We start from the raw sequence: 22,078 nt of genomic DNA on the forward strand, positions 1-22,078 counted from the left end.
CACCTTGTAATCTTGTAGAATCAAGTTTACACAATATTTGCAGATTAATTGAGAAGTTGATATGATCATAAATATGTATAACATTACTCTTATGGAACTACTAGGGGAGGAGTTGGATTTTTCTAAATCAAAATATATATGTTGTTGCTGAGCCATGAAATAACAAGGCCCAAATTAAACTAGGCCCAACTAAAAATAAGAATATACACTTAAACTAGGCCAGACTCACAGTCACATATAAGAATCTACATTTGAACTTGTAATGGAGGCTGGCCAGAGGCAATATATTGGTGCAGCATACCGGACTACAGAAAATTTATGCCATACCATCTATAGTAGAATTTTTGGGGTGAATACAGGATCTCGTTATTTTCACGGGGAGCAGAAAGTTTATGTGATACGGCATGCAGCAACAACTGATTGCCCTGACCATTCGCCCTTGTTAATACTTTGTTAATACTGTATTCCGTAACATGTGATTTCAAATTTATTACTCAAAGCTACTATTTTAAATTTATTAAAAAAATAAATTGATAATTTGATTCACATGCACTAGTTAAGTGGATTGATTAAATTAATAACTTGACTCACATGCACTGGTTAGAAATGAATAATCATTATTCTTCACCTTATGCTACTACAAGTGTGTATAGATAGCATCATCTTATTTATCCTGAAGACTTATTGCTAAACATGAAATTCCAAAGATCTCAGGATGAAATTGAATAGTGTGTAATGTGGATTACATCTTCAGGTCTTGATGGAGGATGAGTCTTGTTTCTCATTCTCAAAGCTTGATAGTCCTTGAACAAGAATTTTCGATATTTTGGCAACTCTCCGATTGCTGTAGTGAACTCTGGCAATGGCTCTACCCATTTATCTCCTTGCAGATTATAGAAAAATGCATACGAGTAACGTTTTCGCCCTTTGGTTGTGACTACTCTGTGTGTAGCACTCTTATACTTGTTATTGCTCAGAACCTGCAGATAAACAAAATTTCCTTAGTTTAAGACCACAAAGAAAGGAAAAAAAACATAATGAAAGTGTTGGTATGAATATTTACCTGAACAACATCACCTAAGTTGACAATAAGTGTGCCTTCAGTGGGAGTAGCAGGAATCCATTCTCCATTTTTTCGAACTTCTAGGCCACCAACGTCGTCTTGGAGCACCAATGTGATTATATTTCCATCTTCGTGCTCGGATAGACCATTGTTGTCATTGTCAGTTGCCAGGAAGTAGCGCAAAGCCACCATGAAATCCCAATCCCTGTCATCATTGAATTTCTGAAGGAAATTTGAAGGCAGGCCTAAACATTCAGCTACAATGGCCTCCAAAAGCTGAGCTGTCTTTACGAAGCTGCTAAACAATTCTTCAGCTGCTTTCCTATCAACATACACAACATTTTTCGTGGGTTTTAATGTAGAATTCTCTCACTAAACCCCAAATTTTAATGTGCTAGAAAAATAGACTACTTCCATCACTTGACATCGTTACAGTTATCGCATTTTGATACAAAACTCTCTCTTTGTGCATCTCTCTCCAGGCAATCTCCAATTCCGCATGCTCATCACATGGTACTTACTGATGCGTACAACAAACATTTAACAGACCAATACGATACCACAGTTTTGTATTTCTAATCAACTTTGCACTTTAATTTTATGACAACTACATATTTATCAGAATAGAACACCTATAAAATCAGCTTAAAAACGAAGAAATACTCACATTTGGTACTGAATAGAATCTAAACGTTATTGATATGAAGGCAATCGTAATAAATAATAAAAATACGGACTTACTTAAACTCAGGTGGATTTTTAGGGAGCACATTGAAATTAGATGCAGGGGGGAACATCAATAAGTACTCGTTCCTGTCAGCCGAGTGCTCGTGTTGCTTGTTATATCCAGCAGGAAGAGGTGCCCCTGATGCAGGACTAAACTTGAGCTTCTCCTCATCAGGAAACTCGAAAAATGTCTTTGAAACTTGCATCGCCTTATTCATGAGTTGAAGTGGCACGCCATGGTTCACAACTTGAAAAAATCCGTAAGTGGAACAAGCTTGGTGAATCAAATCTTTGGCCTTTTTCATACCCTCGTCGTCTCCTGTTGTGTAGAAGGGAGAGAGATCAACTGTGGGAATAGTATTCGAGCTTGACATGTTGTTGGAGTCAAGAGTTGTGATCTGATCCTGGTTTTCTAACCAAAGATCGTCAGAATGAAAGTTATAAAATACCTATGACGGCATTTCCCAGATTCAATAATGGATCAATTATTTTTAGTGATAAGCTCAGTCATGTGGTATTATTCCAACAAGAATTCTATAGTGTAGTGTATCCTTGTCATATCTGCCCCCCCCTCCCCAAATAAAATAAAAAAGTATCTTTATCACCAAATACTAGAAGATTAGACAACTTCAAAACAGGTTTGTGGACGTCTGACTTAAGAGAGAAACTTCACACAAAGTGTTATCTGATCTTAGAGTTTAATTTGTTATATATTTTAGTTTGAATTATACATTTCGATTTGGCAAACGCAAACATGAGTACAGAGTTACCGATGTTCTCTGTCACCTACGTTGACAACTAATGTGCCTTCTGTGGGAGCAACCGGAATACATTCCCCATCTTTTGAACCTCTAGGCCCTCAACTTCATCCTGGAGAAGAATTAGTGCTCAGAGTTACCGATGTTCTCTGTTAGAGGAAGGCCTTGTTAGAATTTAAGATCCCGGAAAGAGCCTTCCTCACACATTATTAGTAACAAACCCATTGAGGGTCCTTATGTAAACTACTAATACTTTGTAGTTTAAAAGATATGCATCAACGAATCTTTTAGCAACTTCCATGATGGTCTGTAGTTCAGAAATGAAAAATGCATAATGATTTCTTGGCTAGCATAATACGCAGCCATGTCTTCTACAGCTAGAACTTTGAATCTAACTGAAGAATGGTATTAATGGGCAAAGAATTTGTCAGAAAATGAAAAGTTGCAGGTAGGAATTCCCGTTTCCCGTCTTTGCGTAAATAGAACCTGAGAATTATCACAGACAATAATATGAACAAATCAATAATAATCAAGACAGATGAACACCAAGATTTATACGTGGAAAACCCCCCTTAAGATAAAGAGGTAAAAACCACGGGACCAATTTCGAATATTTCCGCTATAATAATAATAATGGTTATAATATTTTCTCTCAAGTATACGAAGTAACACTTGAGGTACAACCGAATAGTAATACAAAGATTCCCTATCCCTTCAATACTGGACCGGATAACCTGGACAGAACAGTCCCTTCGGTACTGGACCGGATAACCTGGAGAACTCCCTTTGTTGCAGCCACAACACCTGGACGAACTCCTACCGTTGTATACCCTGAAGGCTACAGCCCGACCAATACTCACATTAACTCACCTGAAATGAAAGAAGAGAGAAGCACGAGGGCCCCCTATTCTGACCTGCCTGAAACTACCGCAAGGTAAGTTTCCTACTAGAGGGACTATCTAACAGCTATACACTTAAGAAGTGAGGTTGAGAAGAGAGTAAGGTGCGTTGTGTGAAGTGGGGGAGGAGGGTATTTATAGGAAGAGCCAATGGCACAATGGGGTAATTAAGCGGTAAAGTAGGGATAGATAAATAAGAGGAATGTGGGAGGAAAGTGCGATAAGATGAAGTGGTGTGTTTGGAAAGTTTTGTGTGGGGGACCCACAACTAAAAATATCTCCCCTTTCCGAAGTCACAACACTTCACTTGCATTCCATGTCTGCGCCCCGTTGGCACAACTCCAACTTTTTCTCGCGGAACCACCTTTGTCATCATATCCGACGGATTCTTATCCGTGTGTATCTTCTCTATCTGGATCACCCTATTTTCGACCTGTTCCCGCAACCAATGGTAACATACATTAATATGTTTAGTACGACTATGACAAGTATCATTCTTACTCAACTCAATAGCACTCTGAATATCACAGTATAACTCAAAGTTATCTTGTTTCAGACCTAGTTCTTGGAGAAACCGCTTTAACCAAACTAGCTCCTTTCCTGCTTCACAAGCAGCAATATACTCTGACTCAGTTGTTGACAACGCAATACACTTTTGCAACTTGGACTGTCATGCTACAGCTCCCCCCGCAAAAGTGAAAAGCATTCATGACGTGGACGTCATCTCATCTAGATGTCTTGCCATGTCAGCATCTGTAAATCCTTCCAAGACCGGTTCACTGTCTCCGTACTTCAAGCATAACCCGGAAGTGCCCTTAAGATATCTGAAAATCCACTTCACTGCTTCCCAGTGCTTTCTTCCAGGATTTGACAAATATCTACTCACAAATATCTGGTCTTGTACAAACCAATGCATACATAAGACTCCCCACTGCCGATGAGTAGAGAACTTCTTCCATATCCTCCTTCTCCTTATCTGTTGATGGACACATTTTCTTATCCGGCTTGAAATGTCCCGCCAACGGTATGCTAATAGATTTAGCATCATCCATATTGAACCTTTTCAGGACTCGTTCAATATAACCCTGTTGTGACAACTACAACTTCCGAGATGTTCTGTCACGAACAATCTTCATCCCTAGGATTTTCCTTGCTGGACCCAAGTCCTTCATATCAAAGAACTTGGACAAATCCTCTTTCAGCTTGCGGATCATGTTAGCATCTTGGCCGACCACTAATATATCGTCAACATAAAGAAGCAGGATAATGAAGTTACCGTTAGGAAACCTTTGCACATAAGCATAGTGATCGGATACAGTTCTCTTGAAATTATGATTCCTCATGAAAGAATCAAACTTCTTGTACCACTGTCTCGGCGCTTGCTTAAGCCCGTATAAACTCTTCTTGAGTTTACACACCATGTGCTACTTCCCTTTCACTTCAAATCCCTCCGGCTGGTGCATGTAGATCTCTTCCTTCAAATCTCCATGAAGGAATGCAGTTTTCACATCTAACTGCTCAAGCTCCAGATCCATGCTAGCCGCCAATCCGAGAACTGTTCAGATTGATGTCATCTTTACAACTAAGGAAAATATTTTATCGAAATCAATTCACTCCTTCTGTGCAAATCCTTTAACCACCAAGCGTACTTTATATTTTACAAGCTCTTCATCATCCCTTTTTACTTTGAAGACCCATTTATTCTTCAAAGCCTTCCGTCCCTTTGGAAGTGTAGTCAACTCATAGGTTTCATTCTTGTTTAAAGAATCCATCTCCTCTTGTATTGCTTTCAACCAACAACTGCTTTCTTTATGAGTCTTGACCTCCTAAAAGGTCTCGGGCTCCCCCTCATCAGCAACTAAGATATACTCGAATGAAAGATATTTTCCTGATGATCTTCATTCTCGCATAGAATGACGTGGCTGAGTTTCTCCAACTTCAGCCTGAGACGGTAGCTCCCCCTGCTCCATAGCCTCATTTTCTGCCATATCATCTCCATCATCTTCTAATGCATCTGAATTTCTGTTGTGCAAGACATGTCTGTACAATAACAAGACTAAGTCAATATGACAACCCTAAGTAAGTTATATGATAATATATGTTTGTATTATGTATTGTAATTCTTAAGTCTGTAAAAATGTTTAAGGGCAGACTGGAGTCTTTTTCTGTAAACAATATCAAGCCTAAGAATTCCATCTGAGAGAAGATCATGCCTCAGAAGAATTATGAAGAAGCTTGGAGTTGAATAAATCTGTTTTAGGAAAAATATTCTAAGTCAAGATCTCTACAAGTCACATATTAAGTGTTATAGAGAAGTCATTCTAGAACTCCAGAATGACTTATCGAGAAGTCAGGAAAGCTACTAGAGAACTCAGAGATATCGACAAGCCAATTTGAAGACATGAAAAATGGAGATATCGACAAGTCATTTCTTCACTAGAGAACTCTGAGATATCGACAAGTCAAGATATCACTAGAGAAGTCTGAGATATCGACAAGTCAAAATATCACTAGAGAACTCTGAGATATCGACAAGTCAAAAATATCACTAGAAAACTCAGAGATATCGATAAGTCAAAGTGAAGACATGAAGATAAGAGATCTCAACAAGCCAAATTCTCTTATAGAGAACTCAGAGACTTCGATAAGTCAAAACAACTGTAGAGTGATTAGAGATCTTGATAAGCCAATATACTTATCAAGATGTCAAGTTCTCTACATGCCAAACTGGAGATCTCAAGGTAAAACTTAAAGTACAAAATGCAGACCAGTTCAATATCCAAGATTATCACTCAACAAACAATCTAATCAAGTTGGATTGACAAGTCTACAAAAGCAGCTTGAAGAGTACAAGATCAAAGGTCAAGATTAACTAGCAGAGTAAAGTCACAGGAGTGCAAGATTAGCAAGATACACTAAGCCAGAAATAGAAAGATTTGATTATCTAAAAATTGGGTTTAGTACATGTTGTTGCATACTGTGTAATAACCAGTGTTTACTATTCCATAAAGTAAACACTGGATGCTTTGTTACCTGTAAGAATTTAGATAAGAAAAATCTTGTATTCTCTCAACGAATAAGCTAAGCTCTTTATCAACAAAGAGCCTAGAAATTTGTAGAAAAACATTCTTAATTTTTAATATAAAATTAAGTGAGTTTTGAAATATCTGTGTCCACTGTTCTTACTTGTTTAATTTCAGTATTAACAAATTTCACTACAAGATTTAATTTACTTTGTTCACCACCTTAAACAATTCAAGAAAAGCAGAAAAACACTAAAACACATTCACCCCCCTGTGTGTGATTCATTATCTAACAAGTGGTATTAGAGCAAAATCTGAAAGTAAACAAATTCAAGATCTTGGAAGAATGAATACACAGAAAATCAGTAGCATCAAAATCCCTACTTTTGATAAGACTAACTACACTCTTTGTAAGAAGAAAATGTTGTTGTTTATCAGGATGGCCAATCCATTATATATTCAAATTCTCAAGAATGGGCCTTTTACTCCTATGGTTAGAGTTGAGGAATCTACAGATGGAGACATGGTCATCCCAGCTCATTATGCTCCTAAAGATCCTTCAGAGTACACTGAGCCTGAGAAAGAAAAAGTCTCCCTGGACAGTGGCTTGCAGTTGATCCTAATAGAGTCACTTGACAATGTAATGTACAACAATATTGTCAACTGTGACACTGCTAAGCAGATCTGGGAAAAGATAGAGATATTGTGTGAAGGAACTGAGGAAGTTAGGTCAAATCAAAGAAGGATACTGATTTCACAGTATGAGGGTTTCATGGCTAAGCCAAAAGAAAGTATTACTGATGTGTTTGAAAGGTTTAACAAGTTGATTAATGACTTGCAGGTGCATGACAAATACTATGAAGCTGAAGAAGTGAACTTGAAGTTTTTTCTCACACTCCCTGACCATTGGAACAAAAAATTTCAGCAATCAGAGAAGGGAGAGACTTGAGTAAAATAACTCTGGAAGTTCTGTATGGAATCTTAAAAATATATGAATTAGAAATGATTCAAATGAAGTCATTAAGGGTTGGTCAAGGGCATGTTGTAGATGGATCAAGTGCTATAATTGTCAATGGAAGCCAGACCTCTAAGGATGAGCCAAGATCCCAGACTTCAGTTGTCTCAACAAGTGAGCAAAGAAACAATGATTCACAGGAACAAGTCATACTGGAATTGGAAGAAGATGAGTTCTACACCTTGGATGAACTTGATGAGCTAGATCAGTCAATGGCCTATTTAGCAAGGAAGTTCTCTAACATTAGAGTAAAGAAGCCAAGATTCTTCAAAGGTAAAGGACAATCATTCAACAAAGACAGCAGCTTGGAAAGAAAAAGGGAAGTACACATCTGATAGCAAAAATGGTTATAAAACTTGGATCTGTTGACAGATCAAAAATAAGGTGCTATAACTGTGATGAGCTAGGCCATTTTGCTATAAAATGCAGGAAACCCAAGAAAGCAAAGAAAGACAAAGATTATCTTGAACTGGAAGCAAAGTATGAAGCTCTTCTGAAGAAATAGAAATGCAAAGCTTATATTGTAGAGGGAAAGAGTTGGGATGATTCTGATAATGATGAAAATGAGGAAGTTGGAAATTATGTACTTATGGCCTTGGAGCAAGGAGAGTCATCCTCATCAAAAATACAAGTACCAACTCTTACCACCATTGATTTAAATGTGAGTCAATATAAGGAAATTGTTGAAAAGATGAGCACATAAATGTTTCACATTCATACAAGTATGGTTGCTGCTAATGAAGAGGTTAGCAGACTGGACAAAGATAAATGAGAAGCTTGAAAATGAGAAACAAGAGACTGAATTGTTGTTAGTAGAGCTTGAAGCTATGTAACAAGAAAATGCTTATCTGAAGAACAAGCTCAAGTGTGCAAATGAGATTGAAGTTGTGTTAAGGGAGAAGTTAGAAAAGAATGAAGTCAAATTGAAATCTTTCAGAAATGCATCTGAGTTGGTTGGAAAATACCATGTGCAAATATTTCTATTGGTCTTGATTATGATGCCTTGAATAACAAGAAGAAAGCTATAGGTGAGAAAGGGAAAGCAATGAAAATGAAGATATTCCAGCTATGCTGAAAAGGTTGGCTCACCTATGTTCAAAGCATGTGAAATAGACTTCAGTGAAGAGGAGTTGGTCATAAAGCAAGAAATTGCTGATGAAGAGAAAGAGAAAAAAATGCAGAAATAACTCAATCTTCCAAAGCTGAAGGGAAGCTCATGAACAACCAAGGTTCCACGACACCTGTCAAGGAAATAAAAACTGAAGATAGAAAGAAAAAGAAAAATATAAATGGGTAGATTGGAATAAACAAAAGCAACAATTTTTCTTATGTTGCAGATGCTCCAAGAAAGAAATGTGAAAAGTGTGGCTCTATGAATCACCTAACTCACCTTTGTAAAAAGGTTGTTAGTAAGCCAACTGAAGGAGCCTGCAAGTATAATGAAGCCAAAGCAAATGATCCCTATTCATTTCGTGATAAGTTTGACTGCATTCCCTGTAACTTAAAAGTAATGAAAAGTTGCCACAAGCTGAGAGTAGATCTCAAAGAAGTCAGTATTGGATCTACTAGCTGCAAGGGAAAATGCACAAACTTCTATGAATGTTATTCTTTCTGAAACTTCTAACTCTACTTCTGCTAAATCAGTTAACAAGAAGAAAGTACCCAACATTGCTTGGGTTGCTAAACACACTTAAAACTCATTGTGTACAGGGCAAAATGAAGAAGGTCATATGGATCATAGACAGTGGATGTTCCAGGCATATGACAGGTGATAAGGCCCTGCTATCACAGTTTGAGGAGAAGGCTGGCCCTTTGGTGACCTTTGGAGACAACAACAAAGGATTCACAATGGAATATGGAAAGATTGTTTCTCGAAATATTATCATTGATGATGTAACATTGGTAGCTGGTCTTGAAGTAAATCTTCTTAGTGTCAGCCAGTTTGCAGACAAAGGTTTTAAAGTTCTATTTGACAAAGGAGAATGTATTTTCATCAGCAAGAAAACCAATGAAGTTGCTCTGAAAGGAGCAAGAAAAGGAAGTTGTTTGTTGCAGACTTGGACTCAACAAATGAGGATGGTATTTGTTGCTTCTACACTAAGGCATCTATAGAGCAAAGCAAGTTATGGCATAAGAAACTCTCACATCTAAATTACAAGGCAATCAACACTCTGGTCAAGAAAGAGTTGGTGAGAGACATGCCAAAATTAGAGTTTGCTCAAATTAAAGTTTGTGAAGTTTGTCAGAAAGGAAAAATGAAAAGATCAAGTCACAAGTCAAAAATTGTGAATTCCATAAGTGCACCATTGCAACTTATTCACATGGACCTGTTTGGGCCAGTAAATATCTTATCAATTTCAAGGAACAAATATGCACTTGTGATGGTGGATGATTTCTCAAGATACACTTGGGTAGAGTTCATGCACTCTAAAGATGAAACTCCACACATCATAATTGAGCACATAAAGAAGATAAAGAAACAGGCTGAAGATCAAAACTGTGTGAAGAGATTAAGAAGTGATAATGGAACAGAATTCAGAAATGCAATACTGAGTGAATTCTGCAAAAATAAAGGCATTGTTCAAGAATTCTCTGCTGCTAAAACACCTCAACAAAATGGGGTAGTTGAGAGAAAGAACAGAACATTAGTTGAAGCTGCAAGAACAATGCTGCAAGATACCAAGTTGCCAAAAAGTTTTTGGGAAGAAGCTATTAACACTGCATGTTATACTCAAAACAGATATCTCATTAACAAGATTCATGGAAAATCACCTTACTCAATCATGTATAAGAGAAAGTCTACTGTAAATCATCTTCATGTGTTTGGAAGCAAGTGTTACATCTTGAAAGACAACTCTGAATATGTGGGAAAATTTGACTCAAAAGTTTTTGAAATAATTTTTCTGGGATATTCATTGGAGAGAACTGCCTACAAGGTCTATGTAATTGATCGAAAGAAAATCATGGAGAGCACATATGTGACTTTTGATGATGACAAGTGTCCAAGATTGGAATGTCTTGATGAAGATGAAGTTGAAGCCCTTGTATTTGAAAATCTTAATATTAACAGTGATTCTGATGAAGAAGATGAAGACAATGCACAATAGATGATGAATGAAGAGACTACTGAACAAGGAAAATCATGAAAATAGAAGCTCATCTTATACACCTGAATTTGATAGCGCAAACTCAAGGGGAGAAAGAGAAGAAGAATCTACCAGTCATATAAATAATGAAGAAAATGATGAAGGCGTCAGTCAACAAACTCACACCAGAAAATGGGATAGGAGTCACAATCAAAATGCAATAATTGGTTATCATAATGCTGGTGAAAGGACTAGAAGTGCAACGGCTAATGAGTGTCTACATGCATGTTTTATGTCTCAAGTAGAGCCTAAGAAAACCGAAGAAGCTCTAACAAATCCTGATGGGATATCTGTTATGTAGGAAGAGCTGAATCAGTTTGAAAGAAACAAAGTTTGGGAGTTAGTTCCCGCACCAAAGAACAGAAGTGTAATTGGAACAAAATGGGTGTTCAGGAACAAGATGGATGAAAACGGTATAGTTACCAGACACAAGGCAAGGTTGGTTGCAAAAGGCTACTCCTTCCCGGCCGTTGCAAACACTGAGCGAGATAAGAGCGGGATGAGTACACTAGTCATAAGTGCATAAAATAGGAAATCGAGAATTTGCACAAAAAAAATTCGGGCTTTTCACCCCGTCAATTTGGGAAAGGAAGAAGGAATTGATTATGATGAAACTTTTGCTCCAGTTGCAAGACTTGAAGCAATAAGGATTTTTCTAGCATTTGCTGCACATTCAAACTTCAAAGTGTATCAAATGGATGTCAAAAGTGTCTTCCTAAATGGTGAGTTGGAAGAAGAAGTTTATGTGCAACAGCCACCTGGCTTTGAAGATCCAGAATTTCCAGATTTTGTGTACAAGCTACTCAAGGCTCTATATGGATTAAAGCAGGCACCTAGAGCTTGGTATGACACATTGTCAGAATTCTTACTTAAACATGGTTTTACTAGAGGTACTATAGACATAACTCTCTTCTACAAGAAGCATGGTGATGATATGATCCTAGTTCAGATTTATGTGGATGATATCATCTTTGGTTATACCAATGAAAAGGTTTGCAAAAGATTCTCCAGGCTTATGCAGAGTGAATATGAAATGAGTATGATGGGGGAATTAAGTTACTTTCTTGGACTTCAAGTCAGTCAAAGAAGTGATGAAATCTTCATCAGCTAATCTAAGTATGTCAAAGATTTATTGAAAAAGTTTGGTATGGTTGATTGTTCACCTGCATCTACACCTATGTCTACAACAACAAAGTTGGATGAAGATAAAAAGGGCAAAAGTGTAGATATTTCAAGGTATAGAGGGATGATTGGATCATTGTTTTACTTAACTGCTAGTAGACCAGACATCATATTTGCTACATGTCTGTGTGCAAGATTTCAAGTCAATCCAAAAGAATCACATTTGCTGGCTGTGAAGAGGATTTTCAGATATTTGAAGGGGGACTCCAAACTTGGGATTATGGTATCCTAAGGGAACTGGTTTTGAAGTTGTTGGCTACACAGATGCAGATTTTGCTGGATGCAGGTTTGACAGAAAGAGTACTAGTGGAAGCTGTCAATTTCTTGGACAAAGACTTGTATCTTGGTATAGAAAGAAACAACAATCTGTGTCAACTTCTACAGTAGAGGCCGAATACATAGCTGCAGGAAGTTATTGTGCTCAAGTGCTTTGGATTAGAAATCAGCTAATGGATTATGGTCTAGTGTTACACAAAATTCCAATTATGTGTGACAATACTAGTGCTATATCTATAGTGGTTAATCCTAGTTAATCATTCAAGAACAAAGCACATTGATATAAGGTACCTATTTTATTAGAGAACATGCTACAAATGGTACCATTGAGCTCATTTTTGTTCCTACTAGAAAAACAATTAGCTGACATTTTCACTAAACCTTTGGATGAAGCAACTTTCACTAGACTTGTAGGTGAAATTGGCAATGCTTAATTCTTCATCCTAAGGCAAGAACTCAGGCTAATGTTTTGCAGCAGATTAATTTCTAGTAAATCAACATTTATTTGATTTAATTGGAAATTAACTGAAATATGAATTATAAATATTTCAGAAATCTCTGCATATTTATTTTTCAAAAATTCAAAATTCAGCTTGGAATTTTTCAAAATTCTGAGTAAACTGCTCAGTTGTTAATTTACATCCTTAATATGTAAAATTAACAAAAGGCAGAATCAAAGTGATCAAAAGTATATAGAGAACTGAGTTCTCGATAAGTCTAACTGACTTATCGACAAATCATTTTGAGACTTCTCGAGTGAGTTCTCGATAAGCTTTATTATGACTTATCGATAAGTCATTGTAGAGTTCCCTACAAGTAGAGTTCTCTACAAGTACAATTTTAGACTTATAAATAACTCAGAACTGGAATAATTTAATTCAATAAATTATTTTGGTAAAATACTTTTGGTAAAATTATTCTGATTTTATTTTGATATATTCAAATAAAAATTGGAATCAAATTAAGTCCATTTTGGACAAACTGGGTATTTATTTGACATCTCGATAAGTTTATTTTTAGTTCTCTACAAGAATAAATAAAATGACTTATCGATATATTTTTTACATTTCAAAATGACTTCTCGATAAGCATATTTCAAACGTTTATATTTGACTTCTCGACAAGTCATCTGCTTTTACTATAAATACCCAGACATCTCGATACATATACATACTTACACCTTCGAGAACTCAGGTGACCTAGATTTTTCAATCCAATACCGATTTCTCTCTCATTTCAACTCCTTTCTCACTAATTTTTCTTGCCCATTCACTCTCACTAAACAACAATGGCACTCAATATTGTTAGAGCTATTATCCCAGAGAAAGGAACCAATTACCCGGCTTTTACTGATGCTAACCAAGCCCCTGATAGTTTCAAAGGGTTTGTGAAATTCTTATCTGAATCTTACCTTGCAGGAGCTTTAACTGCTAACCCAGTCTTGTACCTGGATGTTCTGCATGAGTTTTGGACAACAGCTGTGGTGAGAACTGTTATGAATGAAAACTCAGTATCTTTGGTGATAACTTGCACAATTGGAGGCCAACAGATAGAGTTCAATGAGCAAGATGTGAATGCAGCCTTGGGTCTTCCAACTGCAAATCTAGTGGAGATGCCAACACAAGATGAGCTTGCTGAGTTCATGGACTTCATCAACTATGGTGGAAGAATCAATTTGGCAAGCTTGAATAGAACAAACCTTAGGAAGGAATGGTTATTTGTGTTTGATTCTATAGTAAGGGCCTTCACATGCAAGAAGACAGGGTATGACAATATTTCAAGTGTGATGCAGAAGCTGGTGTTCTCAATAGCCCACAACAGACACTTGAATGTTGGTCTATTGATCCTGGAAGAACTTGCAACCAGGTTAACTATGCCCCAGTCTTGTAAGAGGTAAGGAAATTTTCTTTTCTAGATTTATTATGTCTACTTTAAATCATAAAGTAACAGACTATACATTTGTTGAATGGTATAGATAGCACTAAAATAGGCAATTATAAGCAAGTGTCCAAAATAATATTTGGTTCACTTACTACAAAGAACAAGGTAAATGTAAGTCTGAAAATCACTCCATTCATGATGGAGAGGTTTAGGACTTACCCTTACCCAATGCCTGACATGAGATCAAATGTACAATCTAGTACAACTATGGTTCCTGAACCTGTAGAAGTACAAATACAGGAAAACCAACAGGGACCTTCCCAAGCTGAGACCATTTTTTCAAACCAAGTAGCAGCTAGGAAACCAACCACTTCATCCTCTCAAAAGGGTGAAGTGAGTAAAAAGAAGAGAAAGGAGATAACCCTCATAGTAACATATGAGAGTGGTGAGGATCAAACACAAACTGAGTCACCCTTGGTCAGAAAGACAAAGAAGGCTAAGAAAACTGAGTTGACTACTCAAACCTCCTCTGTATCCTCTCAAAAGGATGCAGTTGTAAAAATGGGGACAAAACAGACTCTAGAGACATGCTCTCAACAGGGTGTTTCTATTGAAAAGAGCATTCTCCCCAATGCATCTTGTAAAGAGTCTGCACAGCCAACACTTGAACAAATTCAAGTGTATGATAGAAGAAATAAGGATGGCACACACAGTGAGAGCATATCTATTGAAGCTCCCTCATCCAGTCAGGGGGAGCTGCCAACACTTACTACTGAACAACAACTCTTAGTCTCATAAATTTCTTCCTCACATACAGCACTTGACTCCATTTCTCAAGTGCAAACTCAATCAAGTGACTTGGTTCAAGAAACCTTGCTCACCACCCAGAAATCATAATTAGTTGGTGAGAGGCTACATGTTGGAGTAAACCTCGATGACACCAACACAAATATGGGGGATTCATCAGTTTTTACTGAAGACCCCATGGATGTTACAAATGCACCTTAATGTGCAAATCAGTCTTCATAGACTGTTAAATTATGAGGGTAGTACTCCTGAAGGGGGAGCTATCTAAATCCTCTCCAATTCAATTGGAGGTTCCTGTTCAAGGAACAATTCCCCTCAAAACCCTAGCAGAAATTGCATTAGAAGTTGATTCTAGGAGTACAATTGCCAATGATCCTGTCATAAAGGAGGCAAGCATGGAACATTTAAGTGATAGTGTGGTGCAAGACACACAAGGGTTTGAGACTGGTGCACATAACAGTAATCCAAACAAGTCCCTCCCAATTCAATTGGAGGTTCCCACCACAAGTGAGGAACAACAACTTGTTACAAACACAGAGAAATATGTGAGTCAAGCTTGTGACTTCTAACACAGGTGGTTCTGATCTCTCACACCAACCTTCAACCTCACAACCTCAACAACCACACCTTCTTTCAAAATGGCTACAAGAAGCTGCACCTCTAGCTAATTTTTAAGATTCCAGGGTTGATCAGCTAGCTGGACTAGCTCAGATCTCTCAACAACTCTTAACCTTAGATATGTCTAACCAGGATTACCAAGCCATAATGCTCTCCTATCAAATAAATTTCCAAGAGCAACAAGATAAAATTGTTAATGAAGCTGAACAGGATGGAAATTATGATGCATGGCTAAACAAGGACTACAATCTGGTAGATGGAGGGTGTTTTAACTAAATTCAGGGAAGACTATCTAACTATCTTGGGAAGCAATGCTAAAGCCCTGACTCCTAAGTGAGGTTTATGATGCAATCAATGAAGTTTCCAAGGCTCAACTCAAAGCTATCTATATCTTTGAAAAAGCTCTACAACTCAGGTTGATTGGTCATGAAGACAGGGTAAGAAAACTGCTAAATGAGAAGATGGATGAGATTATACCTTCCAGGTCAAGATCACCTCAAAGTTTCAACACTTTGCCGACCAAATGAAAAGACTAGATTTGACCACTATGGAAAAAGATGTCAAAAATCTCAGACAATCTTTCATTGCTCTTCATGAAGTGGTCCAACAACAAATCACAACTTTAAATGATACAAAGATCAAGTTGGACCAGGCTCCACCAAACCAGATATGAGCCTTCCGCATTGCTTATGGAGGGTATCAAACAAGCCGTGACAGACACATTTGGACCTTCTACTTTCTCAAGCTCTCATCCACCTACCTCTACATCTACCAATCTTCAAATCCAAGCACTTCAAGGTCAAGTAATCCACTCTGCAAACTTCAAATGACCAGCTCACAGCTCAGGTGCATGCTCTCACTATACTGGTGAAGAGTTAACAGGCTGACATTCAAGCCTTGGTGGACTCCCACAAGCACCTACAAATGCAAAATTATGTTGCTTTGGGAGCCATCATGGGCAAGCTAAACATACCATTGCCTGCACTTCTTGAAGTTGTGAGGCCTGAAATTCCTACTCCCCTTCTCATGCCTGCCAACATGACTAAGGGGGAGATAGAGGTTAGGCTGTTAAGATCATCTACTCAAACTGTCCAAGATGTTGAAAAGAGCAAAATTCAAGAAGTTGATATTGGAATGGAGAGGCTTATTAGAGCAGTTGAGGGACCTAGTCTGAGCAAGGAATTTGATGAATTATTCAAGGCTCTTCGGGCTTCTCTTAATAACAATTTCTTCACCTACAAAAAGGCCTTGGACAGGACAATAAACTCCATAAGGGTGGTCTTAGTAACTAAGGACAATTTAAGGAGAAAATAATTATGATAAACATAAATGACTCAGGGGTAGACAGGTGTATGTAGGTGTACCTTAACTATCTTATCTCTAGAAGGGCATCTGAATTGGACATCCTGATAAACAAAGTCAAGAGGGTGATTCCTGAAGACACTCAATTGTTAACTGAATTGAAAAATGCTCAAGTGGTTGCTTTCCTTGAAGCATATCTACAACCAAGCAAAGGAGTGGCATACATCATTCCTACCACCAAACATTACAAACACTTTCAAATCCCTAAGCAATGTGTCATGGCCAACAAAAAGCTAATCATGATTCTGGAGACTGAGTTGAAAGCCAAAAAAAACAAAATTGTTGAGGATGAAAAAATGATTAAGTTGTTGAAGAGATATCTAAGAAATCCAGAAGCCAACTTGCCTAAAACTCAAATCAATAAGGATAACTTGGATGATGATGAGCAGGAGAAAGATGATCAAAAACCTTCTGGCTCAAATCCAAGTCAATCCTCTAAGGCAGCTGGAAGCAAGTATGAAAAGAAGAAGGATGATGAGAAGAAGAAAGGTGATGAGAGAAGAAGGAAGAAAAAAGCAGGATGGCTCAGAACCACAACAAACCCTAAAAATCCAAACAACTCAAGCTCAACCTTCAAAGCCAACAAACTCCAACATCAAACCACCTCAAACCTCTAAGCCTAAATTCCTATACAAACAAACTGCCAACACTCTTCTAAAAATACCAATCACCTCAAGCCAAACATTTCTCAAGAAAATCTCAAACCTACCCTCTGTAAAGTCATCACTCAAAACTAACTACAAGTCTGTTGGGTCTTATTTTTTCCTCGATCTTCAAAGACTCTAGAAGAAATACGGGGTTTTGCTTGGAAACCTAAGAAGGCTAAGCCTACTGAAAAAGTGGAAGTCACTGAAAGAGCCATCTGGAATTATTTCAAGCAAAATGATTTTCTACCTTTAAACTGGTGCATTTCAGATTAAGATTATTTTCAACAACTAGCTGAGGAAATAGTTAGAGTCTGGGTTGTAACTCTAAGGGAAGTAAGAATCTACTATGAAGATGGATCCTTCACATTTCTAGGTTGTACCTTAATGGACACTCTCTCTCCCACAGAAATCAAAAGAGTGATAAGCCTACTAAAGGATAAGGATACAGCTACAAGAGCATGGAGATCTGTTTTAGCTGAATGGTTGATTGAAATGGAGGAAAGAAAAGCAAGGAATAAGGCTGAATATTATTGGGAACCACGGACTTGGGGTGTTACTACGTTTTACGATAAAGATTACGAAAAGAAAATCACCTTGTTAATGGTTGATTCCACGCTCTTCTATTGTATTTCCAAATTCCCTTGAGCGAAGTGTGGCCTCCGTCTTCTCAAGTTATCCTCTCTTCTAGCTCCTTGGTGGCTACAATATGTTTTCACACCCTTCCAAGCAAGAAGAGAATAAGAATATATATAGGCTACAATAGGGACCATGGATAATTAGGTTGGGCCTTCTAATTACATCTTGAGCCTAGCCCAATGTAATTAAATATTAATTCAATCCACTAAAGAATTAATATTTGCACTACATTTCCTAATACCGTAATTTAATTAATTCGGTTCCAATATTATTTGCTTATTAAATTCCCCATGTTTAAAATATCACATGTCCATTAATTAAATAAATTACTGATAATTTATTTAATTAATATCTTTTATCCTTGATCATCCACTCAACCTTTATTTAATTATGCCAGAATAAATTCCACCTGCAGGGTTTCACATAATTAAATCTTTTTGAGCTTTCAAGGGGACATCATTAACCCGAATATTATCAGGACATGGATTCCTTCAATAAATAATATCCACCATGTATATAATTCCATCACCCAAAATATAATGATATAATTCAAAAGAATTACTTTCATTTATAAATCAAAGCATGTAAATAATATACACGTGTCAATTATTATTTCCGGATTAAGAACCTAAGCATTAATAATAACATAGAATCTTAGTTCTCCTTTCTTAATCAGTATTAAGGGAACAATTCTAAATTTGATCCTGTTCAATATACACAAAGTATACTAGTATTATTTATTAGTCAATATAAACTAATCTAAATAATACTACAGCCATACCAGTGGATTGTCCAACACCACCTGTGTTGTGAACCTTATTATATTATATAACTGTATTTAACAATCTAATATTTTGTATCCCATTTGATACTAGATTGTTCACAATATATAATATTAGACAATATGTAAACATTCAAATGATTCTCAATTAAATTGGCCAGAAATAAATGTATATACTTCAAATAAATATTTTCAGTATACACTAACAATCTCCCACTTATACTCAAAATATTCTATGTGTACATCAGTGTTTATTTAATCTACTATTACATAAAAATCTATGTGTCCATCCATCTGACTCCTATCGCTTCCACATGCTTGTCAAAAATCTTGGCTGGCAAGCTCTTTGTGAAAGGATCTGCCCGGTTGTCTTCTGATGATATGTGAGCCACAACTATATCCCCTCGCTTTACGATTCCTCGTATGAGATGATACTTACATTCAATATATTTAGCTGCTTTGTGGTCTCGCGGTTCCTTTGAATTTGCCACAGCACCAGTGTTATCACAATACACTGTCAAGCTCCTAGGCAAATTAGGTACCACATCTAAGTCCAAAAGGAAGTTCTTGAACCATACAGCCTCCTTGGCAGCCTCAGAGGCCGCCATGTACTCGGCCTCCATGGTGGAGTCTGCAATGCATTTCTGCTTTACACTCCTCCATATAACGGCTCCACCTCCCAAAGTAAAAACATATCCCGAGGTTAATTTCCTCTTATCCCTATCTGATTGGAAATCTGAATCAGTATATCCCAAAGGAAATAGATCTGAGGCCTTGTAAATTAACATATACTCCTTAGTCCTTCTCAGGTACTTGAGTATAGTTTTTACTGCACTCCAATGTTCCTGACCTGGGTTCGACTGATATCTACTAACCATGCCTACAGCAAAGTAGATGTCAGGCCTCGTACATAACATAGCATACATTAAGCTTCCACATGCTGAAGCATAAGGAACTGCTTTTATGCTCTCTATATCCTTAGGTGTCGAAGGACACTGCTTCTTAGATAGAGTAACTCCATGCTTAAAAGGTAGAAAACCTTTCTTGGAGTTCTGCATGTTAAAACGAGCTAATACTTCATCAATGTAGGGCTCTTGAGATAAAGCCAACATCCTTTTCTTACGATCCCTTATAACTTTGATCCCAAGAATGTATGCCGCTTCACCTAAGTCCTTCATGTCAAATTGTTTAAACAACCATGCCTTTACTGATGACAACATCTCAACATTATTTCCAATGAGTAAAATGTCATCTGCATATAGTACTAGAAAAACCACTGCATTACCTTCACTTCTCTTATACACGCACGATTCGCTTGGACTTTGATCAAATCCATATGACTGGACTGCCTGATCAAAACGAATATTCCAGTCTCTAGAAGCTTGTTTAAGTCCATAAATAGACCTCTTAAGCTTACATACCAGATGCTCTTGGCCTTCCTTAATGAATCCTTTTGGTTGCTGCATATAGATGGTTTCTTCAAGACTTCCATTAAGAAAAGCTGTCTTGACATCCATTTGCCAAATCTCATAATCGAGATGAGCTGCTATAGATAAAAGAATACGGATTGACTTAAGCATGACTACCGGTGAAAAGGTTTCCTCATAATCGATACATTGTTTCTGAGTATACCCTTTCGCAACAAGTCTTGCTTTCCAGGCTTTCACCTTTTTATCTAATCCCCTCTTTTTCTTGTAGATCCACTTACATCCAATAGGTTTTATACCTTTGGGTGGTTCCACGAGCTCCCAGACCTGATTAGAATACATTGATTCTATCTCTGGTTCCATCGCCTTTTGCCAAAGATCTGCATCTTTGTCTTATACTGCCTCTTCGTATGTACGGGGATCATCATCATGTTCACCAGAGACCAAGTCTGAAGACTCTCCCAAAAACATGAATCTATCAGGCTGTTGAACAACCCTCCCACTACGACGAGGCACTAGTGCGGTATTAGTGACAGGTTGTACATTTTGTTGTGGTTGTTCTACTTGTACTACAGCTTCATGGGTATTACCTGTCCCTCCCACTAGTTCCTCTAAAATGACACTACTCATGGGTTTGTGATTTATTATATATTCATCCTCTAAGAATCTTGCATTGGTGCTAACAATGACATCCCGATTCTTCGGACTATAAAATAAATATCCTTTCGTTCCCATGGGGTAGCCTACAAACAAATTTACTTCTGTACGAGATTCTAACTTAGTCGCGTTCTTGTTCAGCACATGTGCTGGACAACCCCATATTCGAATATGTCTTAGACTCGGTTTATCCCCGGTCCACAATTCTAAGGGGGTTTTAGGAACCGACTTAGAAGGTACTAAGTTCAGAAGATAAGTTGTTGTCTCTAAGGCATGTCCCCAAAACGACTTGGGTAAATCCGAATAACTCATCATCGATCTAACACTCTCTAAAAGAGTCCGGTTCCTTCTCTCTGCTACACCGTTCTGCTGGGGTGTGCCTGGTGCAGTTAACTGGGAATCTATCCCATTTTCTGATAAATATTCCCTAAATCCTCCAAGCAAGTATTCGCCACCACGATCTGATCGTAGTGACTTGATACTTTTATTAAGTCGCTTCTTCGTTTTAGCTTTGTACTCTTTGAACTTATCAAAGCACTCAGACTTACGGCGCAACAAATAAACGTACCCATATCTAGAATAATCATCAATGAAAGTGACGAAATATTCATAACCACCTCTTGCTTGGATATTCATGGGTCCACATAAATCAGAGTGAAGCCAATTCTAACAGTGTTTGGCTCTATTCCCCTTTGCCTTGAAAGGCCTATAGTCATTTACCTTCTAAGCAGGATTCACAAACTGGAAATGGCTTCACTGCCAATGAGCTTAAAGGCCCATCTACTACCAGTCTTTGAATCCTCCTCAAGTTAATATGACCTAATCTCAAGTGCCAAAGATATGTTTGGTTCATACTAGAAGGTTCCTTTCTTTTATTAGAGTTAGTAGATGTGTTGTTCAATTCCCTAAATTGCAGTTGCAGTGCAGGTTGACTAGGATTAATTATATACAAATTGTCTTGCAATGTACCAGAACATATAATTCATTTATTCATCATAATAGAAATATTACGATCCAAACAAACATTATAACCATCCAAAGCAAGTTTAGAAACCGAAATTAAATTCCTTCTAAAAGAAGGTACATAAAGACAATTGTTCAAAACCAAAATCCTATCAGAACCAAAAGATAAATGAATAACTCCTACTGCAACTACTGCTACTTTCGTAGCATC

General features: G+C 37.4%; 1 protein-coding gene across 1 annotated transcript; it reads right to left on the reverse strand.

Moving 5' to 3' along the window:
* Positions 1-597: 597 nt before the first annotated feature.
* LOC141717709 (flavonol synthase/flavanone 3-hydroxylase-like) lies at positions 598-2,934 on the reverse strand. Its single transcript, XM_074519882.1, has 3 exons — positions 1,805-2,934; positions 1,064-1,385; positions 598-980 (listed from the first exon to the last, which is right to left on the reverse strand). Exons 1-3 carry the CDS (start codon positions 2,161-2,163, stop codon positions 711-713), a joined length of 951 nt encoding a protein of 316 aa, XP_074375983.1. The 5' UTR covers positions 2,164-2,934; the 3' UTR covers positions 598-710.
* Positions 2,935-22,078: the final 19,144 nt, after the last annotated feature.

The sequence above is a fragment of the Apium graveolens genome, chromosome 4, assembly GCF_009905375.1.
Source record: "Apium graveolens cultivar Ventura chromosome 4, ASM990537v1, whole genome shotgun sequence".
NCBI lineage: Eukaryota > Viridiplantae > Streptophyta > Magnoliopsida > Apiales > Apiaceae > Apium > Apium graveolens.